This window comes from Amborella trichopoda, chromosome 8 (assembly GCF_054954075.1).
Source record: "Amborella trichopoda isolate Santa Cruz 75 chromosome 8, AtrichopodaSantaCruz75HAP2 v2.0, whole genome shotgun sequence".
NCBI lineage: Eukaryota > Viridiplantae > Streptophyta > Magnoliopsida > Amborellales > Amborellaceae > Amborella > Amborella trichopoda.
The window spans coordinates 36163624-36172867 of record NC_142343.1 but is presented as its reverse complement, the minus strand read 5'-3'; the positions used below and the strand labels follow the sequence as shown (position 1 = coordinate 36172867).

The 9244-nt window shown below is 36.4% G+C and overlaps 1 protein-coding gene across 1 annotated transcript; it reads right to left on the bottom strand.

Moving 5' to 3' along the window:
* Positions 1-901: 901 nt before the first annotated feature.
* LOC18437143 (RNA-binding (RRM/RBD/RNP motifs) family protein) lies at positions 902-8960 on the bottom strand. The gene is made up of 8 exons (XM_006847362.4): positions 8760-8960; positions 8574-8671; positions 8169-8220; positions 5979-6049; positions 4319-4409; positions 3518-3593; positions 1963-2041; positions 902-1559 (listed from the first exon to the last, which is right to left on the bottom strand). Exons 1-8 carry the CDS (start codon positions 8902-8904, stop codon positions 1221-1223), a joined length of 951 nt encoding a protein of 316 aa, XP_006847425.1. The 5' UTR covers positions 8905-8960; the 3' UTR covers positions 902-1220.
* Between the last annotated feature and the right edge of the window lie 284 nt (positions 8961-9244).

Here is a 9244-nt window from a genome sequence, read left to right as displayed (position 1 = left end):
CTACTTACAAATATTAAAAATAGACGGTCCAGATAACTTATTACAAGATGTGTTATTTTTAATATTTGAAATTCTTTTTCCCTTCATATTCATACATCTTAAAGTCTGTTGATCATTTGAAAAGTTTTTCCACTTTCGAACACTCTTTACTATTAGATTTTTGAGGTGCGCCTAACTTCTATAGTAGAAGGTTACACTCTTATATAAGTTTTTTACTTCTATAGCAGAAGGTTACACTCTTATATAAGCTTTTTCCTTTGAGATAATCTATAATTCACAACCTTTCAAATTACAAAGGTTAATATAGAGTGAGTTGTGATTGGTAGATTTATTAAATATAAGATGTTTTTTAAAAAAAAAAAAAAAATTGTGATATATTGCTCATCATTTAAAAATATTCATATAAATATCATTAATATATATATATTTTTTATCATTTTTATAAAAGATAAAGTTAAATTCTTACTAAAAGACAAAAGTACTCTATAAGCTAGTTAGATTACATGCAACTCGGAATGAAATAAGCGATCCTGTAAATAGGTGTAAAGCACATCCTTTGAAAAGAATCAATATATATCTATAAATTTGCAAGGTATTAAAATTCTAGAGTAAGTTGCAAAAATTAAAAAAATAATGATTGGGGTGATGCAACGGAAATAAGAGTAAAGAAAGCAAATCCGAAAAGAATATGATATAAAAAATATTAAAATAACTTTTAAAACAAAAAATAATGACTTTTTCAATAACTACACCCATCATTTCTACCATTAACTTTTTTGTTTGGAGGAATTGTTAAGTAACTTTTCCTTTAAATTGTAACTACAAAATTTAAATCTAAGCCCTCACACTCACTCACACACTCTCTCTCTCTCTCGAATAATAATAATAAATACAAAACTAATGGGCTGGTCTTCCATTTTTCTTTTTTCCTTGATCTCCAAAGTGTTGAGTTGAAAATGAGACAAGACTCAGCAAAAACTGAACTTTGAAACCGGGCTTTTTTGCTTAGTTGATTTGTTTCTATTTCACAGTTTATCTCATTAATGTTGCACAAGGTGTTAAAATTAATTAACCAAACTAAAAAGAAGAACCGCCCCTCAAAATTTTAATTAGAAGAGGTGTTTAGAGCCTCAGCATCAAGACCATGAGCTGCATGCATGGTCCAGATATCTCCAACACCATCTCTTATTTCGGAACTAGAACATCCAATCAAGATGTGCTCAAGGAGGTTGATTGTCGACACTTTTTGATCGTCTTTCTCGCCGATGAGAGTGCTTTCCATGGTGTTGGTAGTGACTGCTGGTGCTTCTCCTTTCTTGCGCTCTTTTATAATCATCACTACTTCCATCATCCATGTAGTTTCCATCTCTTTGTCTCTCTTCATCCCAATCCCGCCTTCTTTTAGACTGTTTAGAAGATTGGCCATGTCTATGACTATTAGAAGAGCTCTTCTCAGCTGCATCATCTAAAGCACGGCGAGATGATGGCTCTGCCCCATCAACAGCAGAGTGCTTGTGCGAACGCTCTTCTATAGGGCTCCTCCTTGGAATTGGTGGAATCTATAACATCGTGGGATCAGAGAAACCACAAGTATGCAACGATAGAATGATGATGATTATGATTCATGATGACAATAATGATGGTGTTGGTGATGGCAATCTCGCCTATGAGCACGAGGAAGCAGTGGAATCTAGGAAAGGCATCACCTTCACTTTAAAAGAATACCCAACCATGCAAAATGATAGAATGATAATGATGGTGGTTATATTGAAAAAGAACAATGATGTCAGAGATGATAATGGCAGTGGTGGTGCTCATGACGATGACATGGTGGTAGTGGTGGTGGCGGCATCGGCATGATGTCGATGGTGATGAATATACTAATCACTATGAATTATGATGATGCCCATGGCAATTATGATGATAACAATGATGATGATGAAGATTAGGATGAGAAGAAACCTGAAACCGTGACATATATCGCCCTTCTGGGGGTAATGGAATTCCCAGCCTCTTCAGTTCATCGTATGGAATTGGGCGCCTGGTGTGAGAAAAAGCAAATACAAGAAACAAGACAACCATTAGGATACCTATAGTACATTATTAAGCCAAAGTTAAAGGGGTGGACACATGTCGTAATAATAAAAAGGGTCCTATACGGTAGTTATGTCCTAAAAATAGAGAGATTTTAAAGCAAGGTATCTTTTTAATTAAGATAAATTAAATTCATTTGCTAGGATCTTGAAAGATGATATATAAAAGAGAGAGGTAGAGTCATTCGAATAGAAGAAAGAGGTTTCTTTTCTTAATCCTCTTTAAATTTTGGTAGAGGGTTCAGGGTCCTAATTTTTTAGGATTTAGGGATATGCCACAAAGAGAGAGAGTAAAGTGAATGTTTATCCACAAAAACAAGATAGTCTCCTTATTTTCAAACCTCTTAAAAGAGAATTGAATAAGTTTCATATTCCTGATCTAATTAAAATGTGAGTTCACAAATCCAAAAAAATAGGAGAGAGAGTCAATAACGGCATGAGAAAGAGAGGGTCAGTGAGGTGTGAGGGAAAGTTTTTTTTTTTGGGGTGGGTATGGAAGAGGGATAGAGAGATAGATAGAGAACTCCTACATCTTCTTCTTTTTTTCCTTTTTACACTATTCGTCAATAAACATTTCTAATTATTTTTGTTATTTAATGAATATTATTTTGTATTTTCTGTATTAATTTCATATGTCAAGACGAATTTTTTAAATTCTTCAATTCTAAATTTTTATGGTTTCAATTATTGGACAGGATATATGTACGCTCCTACATTTGAGTTCTACAATATATTAGTAATATCTTCTATTAGAAACTTTTTATATTATTTACCTGTTATACCTCAAAACTTGGAAGTATAACTTCATATAATTAAAAAAGGTGTCAGCATTCAATTTTTTATCCATAATAATGTAATTATCTCTGATTTATCGATTTTGCAATAAGATGAGATAGTCTAAAATTTCGTGCAACATACGAGCTCCTCAATACTTAATACAATTTGGATGTATAGGGTCAAGTACTATATCCTAATTGTAAGGATATCACAATCTCAACACTAGGGTTTCCAGTTCAAATCCTCAGCATGATGTTTCCAGGGTCGAGCAATGTATCCTAATGGAAAAGATACCACAGTATCAATGCAAGCTTTCTAGTTCGAATCCCCACAATCGCAGCACATATCTTGGGTTATTTTCATATAGATGTTACTTTTTCCTTTTGTAATTTACACAGGTAGAGAAAGGTCATATTTGAAAACAATCTGGGCACCGATAATATGACACACATAATAAGCTTAGAAAGGAAAAGGTATGTTTTTTCAAAGCCGAAATGAAACAGGCACTATTTCAAACTTGAAAGAATAGGTTAGCATACGCAAGCCAGAAACATATAAGTCTATTCCCTTTCCAGCTTAGAGGCTCAAAAAACCATGTAAAGAGGAGACAAATTGTGACGAGTTTTACTAAGCTTGGGAGTTCATACAGAGGAGCTCGGAATGGTCTTTCTCGGCCTCCAAAGCGTAGCTGACCTGATTCCTTTCTACCACCAAGGCCACCTCCTGCACTAGAAAGGGATCCCATGGTTTTATTAGCCAACATGCTCAATGTTTCATGTCTAGTCTCCAGAGCAAGAAAAATGGTCCTCCCACTCGCCTTTAAGAAACTGGATCTGTCAATTTTTAAAGGGTGCGGTTTGTATAGAGCCGAGGCTTCAAATAGTGTCGAGAAATGTGATTTCAATGCTGGAAATCTTTGTGATAGCCTTAAAATATATTTCCATCTCTAATTATAAAATCTAAAGCTCAAAAAATAGTGTAGATCGAGCAGATCTATGAAAACTTGAAAATCTTGAAAATTGACGTTCCCAAAATGCATTACAAGATGCCCTATTTCCAAAACTTGAAATCCATTTTTTTATAATGTCCATGCATCTTGATGTCGAGATGATGAATTTGAAGATATTTGGGCATCAAAACAACATCTTCTAGTGAAATTTTTGAGGTGCGCTCTAATTTGATTGATTAAAGCCTCGGCTCTATCTAAACATTTTCCATTTTTAAATGTAATTATCTTAACCCCTTTGTATGAATGCTTGTCCTTGTCAAGAAAAAAAAAGCAATTATATATGGTTGTAGAGAAAAAAGTCATTTGAAAAGGATTCAAGGGATCTACGAACTGTCATGATATGTTAAATTACTGATGCACTGCAAGATCTGCACCAGTGCTCACATTTTCTGGAAAAAGAAAATGGAAACTTATTGAAAAAAAATGGCATGATACAGACCTAATCTTCGAGGGATCCATCCAGGCATCAGCTGCTGTCGACTATAATCAACAATTATTTCACTATCATCAATGATGGAATGGTGAGCATCCTGCACAAGAGAAGAAAAAATGAACAGAAATAATGGATAAGGATGATATTAAAGTTTTATGCTTTTTTTATTTCATTGGCATAACAATGCCCTAAAACCATCTCAGAAGGAATTGAACTTCTTTCAACACACAACTCCTAGGAGAATAGGGAATTCATAACGCAGTCACAGGAAAGAAGCGGCTTATTCTAAAATGGAAATTTCATTAATGACTAATTATCCAGGTTATCAAGTTGGCATTATTCAAAACTCACCTATATTACTTGCAAAGTATGTAGTCAGAATAAAACCTTACTAACCAATTCATATATTGCAAGCTAAACCTTGTCAAATGCACATGAAAAGCATGCAAAACAACTAACATGAACTTTTCACATACATACACACACCTAGATAATTGTTCAACAACATCTATATAATCGTTCACCACACATCTTGAGAACAATGCACCAGATAAAGGAATTTCTTTATTTTTTTCTAATAGTTACAGTCATGAAATCCAGTACTGTGAAGAATTAAGTCGCCCTCCATTGCCAGAAAACCCACCCACTGCCGGAAAAACATCCCACCTGCTAGAAAATCCTCCCGCCCTTCCAGAGAACTCCCCCTGCTGGAAATCCCAACCCATCCATTTTGCTTCAATTGCATCACACTGCCAGAAATCTTACCTCCGTGCAGGTTTTCCACTAGGCACCCTGCATTAGAGTTTTTGCCGACCCATTCCCTCATTCCCTACATTCCCTAGACCCCCAAAATCAAAAACCCAACATCGCAATATTTCCCCATTTTCTCCCCACTTGCTGATGAGTCACCCCCCTTCTCTTATCTTGAGATCCCCCAAACCCTTGAGATCCTATCCTTAGGGAGCACCCAAAGCCCTTCATGAAGAACAATACCACCTAAACTCAGATGACAAGTCCTTGTTGCTTGCAGAGTCAAATGAAATCGAAAGGAACAATAGGGCTGACAGCAACATGCAAGACTCCCTTCTAACTCCTAACAAGTGCCATAATCCTGCAGAAATATCTACACTACCTAATATTCTGGGTTCAAATCATTACAAAGGCACAATTCTCATAATGACACTAGTGTTAACTGTAGATTCTCCAAGAGTGAAAGCGTACAGGAGTGATCTTCAGGTATGACACCAAAGGTTTCTGTGAAAGCAGTATGCTCACATTGTCTCATTGGTTGCTCACATTGTTTGATCGGCCTGCAATAAATCTGGTCTCACAATGGTCAGAGCAAGCTAGTTCTAATATGCCACATTTGCGACTCTGCAAACAGTTAAACTTCTGAAGCAATTCTGGAATCAAGCTGTGATCCCTCAATCGCTGTTCCTTGAAAGTGTTTGCAGAACCAAGGCACTCTTTACAAATTCCTTTGAATTGTTTCATATTCAATGGCTAAAGTGTACATATTGTTCTCAAGATGATTGCTCCAGTCACAGGAAAAGGAGATGGAAAGAGCACAAAGAAACTTCACGTGACAATGAGGATTCTCTCAATAAGAATGTGAATACATGCTAAAAATTTCATATAGCAATATAGTCAATCAAGACCAAGATACCTCATATGCATGCCACATCTCCCTTTCAGTTTCGAACTCTACAAAAGCATAGCCCCGTGATGCACCAGTCACTGCAAGAAGCATAGTGCAAATTTTAGATTGATATGTTTTAGATTGATATTGCTAAGTTTTCAAGTGAAATCTAGTAAACATCTCCAAAAAAAAGCAAGCTAAAACAATAAAGGTTTAATGAGTTGGGGAAGGGATCTAGCAGTAAAAACAAATCTCAATCCCCGAAATAAACTATTGTTAACTATAAAATAAAAATACTGAAGAAAATAAATCTCATAATTAAAATAAATCAATTAATAAATTGGGTATGGAGAAAAACAATTTAATAACAGATATGACTACAGAAATAACAATGCAATCCAAAAGATACACACATACACAAGCCAGCTATGAATCACCAATTATTACAACATTGTTTAATGCATGAGGTGTCAATTTCTTCATGGAAGTAAAAAGGGCACAATTCATCAGAACATCAGAATAAAAATTTTACTGCTATACTTTCTTATATTCTATTAGACAATCAACAATCCATTCACATTTCCAATGAAATTATATAGCAATTGTTGATAAACAGAAATGTGATTCTTAAGTTTGCCACATGAGGTGACTTATGGGTCAAATAAGATAATCATAGGCTAATGATCCTGATCAGAAGCATCACTTGCGAAGAAAAGGAATCAACCTAAACATGTTTGATGCATTAAAGAAAAACGGAAAAAAACAAAGTGGGCATCGGAACATCTGCTTAACTGTAGTCCTAACCCCATAGCCTAAACAAGGCATGAAGGAAATGATCTACACTTCAAATTTTCAAAGAATAACCGTTCCTGATGATTGTGAACTTAGAGCTAAGCACCATGCAATTGCCATGAGAAGCTTTTATTATCTTTACATCCTAATTAGAAATGAAACTGACTTTCATACTAGAGGAAAATATCCTAATTCCTAACCATTGGGTTGACAAAATTTTCACCAACTGCTAATGAGAAAAATAATCAAATCCAAAAACATATGCTGAAATGACTCACTCAATGAATGGCTTTCCCAAAGAGGGATGACGAACAATTTATAGAACTCACAAACACCATAATGGCATGGGGATCCCAAAGAAAAAGGGACAGAAATCTATGATAAGTAAACTAGGAAGCACAACCATTGTTCTTTATCAATAGAAATTCACATGACTCCACCAACCAACATCTCACTCTCATAGGCTTTGCTAGCTCTAAATCATTTTGATGTCTCCATTTTTTATTTTATTTTTTGAGGAAATGGTTAACTTTGAATTCATAAAATAATGTATTACATCAAAAGTACAAAAGACGGCAGCCCACAAGTCGGGTGCTCAAACTACAAAATGTATAGTTAGAGAGGAGAGAAATACAGAAATAGAGGGTAGTAAAGGAAACGAGAGCAAAAGAAAAAAGAGAAGTAGACGATGGCTCGAGAGAAAAGAGGGTGTGGAAGCCCTATGCCCTAATATAACAGCTACATCTTGAATAGGTACTCTATATGGTGCTGTCGCAGAGATGGGCTTCAGTTCCCTTCCGTCCATAATGACCTCGCAGCGGAAGGAAGAGGGAGTGACAAGACAATAGAGAAGGAGGGGCGACGGGCATTGGAATGAAAGGAAGTGAAGGAGAAGAGAGAGATAGGGGACTGGGGTGGTTATGGTAGGGGTCAGTAGAAAGAATGGGGCAATAGTATATCATGAACAAGCTTGATAGCTTAATAGTATTGCCGAGGGCATAGTTCATCATGAACAAGCCCGAAATATACAGATAATGTGCGTATTTTGATGTCCCGAATTAACAAAATTTTCATCATCCCAAGAAGAGGAAAGAAGGTATAACAAAATTTCCATCATGCCAAAAAAGAGGAAAGTTATTGACGTAAAGTATCTGCCAATGGTTTCTTAACTGGACTAAAAAGTTGTAGATGGTGCCCAAGCTAATGGAAGATGTTCAAAATTATAAATTATGGCATGTGTGAGCTACAATTAAGGTGTCCTGATGATCACAAACCCAAACTTTACCCTGCATTAGAGATAAATAACACCTTCAATCTACAGAATAAAAACATGCAATGCATAAATACCACTTCAAAGGTAAGGCCCCAAACTAGAACAAGATGGAATCTGGAAACATCAAAGAAGATAGTGAGAGAGTAGATTACCAATGTGTCTAACCAATCGCAAGTTCTTCACGCGCCCATACTTGCTCATTGCCTGCGGCGATGAAGTAAATAAATCCAACATAACCATTAAAACCCACTGAAAACTTTATAGAAATAACAAATTACAATGGTGGAAGTTCAAATAAATAACTCCAATATTGGAGTCAAAACAAACAATTCTAATATTGGAACCCTGGTTATATTATGTCACCATGATTCCATGAAAATTCATTAATAAATAAGGGAACGAAATAATAAAAACACCGCCAAACATCCCTCTCACAATTAGAAAATGAAACAACAAAATCCACTACAACCATGAAAAAACCATTACATTTTTTGTTATAAAAAAGACAGCCACTAACTATTCTCTCGACTAATGGCGGGTTAACAAGCATCGGTTACCTTGCGCAGCGATTCTTCGCCTGTGTGAGGAGAAAGGTGTCCAACAAAGACAGTGCAATATGGATCGCCGATAACCTTGGGGTCCCCAGTTGGGTCATCTGCAATCAGATTAAATAATACTCTGAATGTGAGGCAAGCAGTGGAGAGAGAGAGAGAGATGGAAGGAAATGATAATTAGTTATTTACAGAGGCCAGCAGAGGAACAGAGGAAGGCGCGATAAACAGCGTTGTCATGGGGAAGGATATCAGTGCCATCGATGCTTCCAGCTTGAATTGGGTGATAGGAATCTGCATAGAACACTGAATTGATATTGTTGCTTTTGCTCTCCATTCGATTGGTCTCTTCTCTTCAATTATTGCAGATACATGCGCATCACCTGCGTCTTCTCTCTCTCTCTCTAGAATCTAGTGAGAGAAGTGACAGGGTCCTGGTTCCTCAGAGGGTAACTCCCCGGATGAGAACCAACTCTCTCGTTCTATCTCGTGAAAGCAAAATTCGAGAACTTAACTCGTGCTCCGAATCGGATCGGGACTTCCCGCGGACCTGCGCCACGCTTGGTCTATGGACCCAGCGGTTACAAGTCCACGTCCGAGCTCGATATTTGGGTTGAGTTGGGGGAGGTTCATAGCAAACCCAACCAAACGAGACCTCTCAGCTATAAATATTTGGG

What these genes read in the sequence shown, in the direction of transcription:
- LOC18437143 (XM_006847362.4), bottom strand. Translation starts at nt 8,904, where the DNA reads ATGGAGAGCAAAAGCAACAATATCAATTCAGTGTTCTATGCAGATTCC. An exon ending in AGATGTGGCATGCATATGAG is followed by an intron (nt 4,410 to 5,978) that starts GTATCTTGGTCT and finishes TCTCTTGTGCAG; the next exon opens with GATGCTCACCATTCCATCAT. An exon ending in ATGGATCCCTCGAAGATTAG is followed by an intron (nt 3,594 to 4,318) that starts GTCTGTATCATG and finishes TTTCTAGTGCAG; the next exon opens with GAGGTGGCCTTGGTGGTAGA.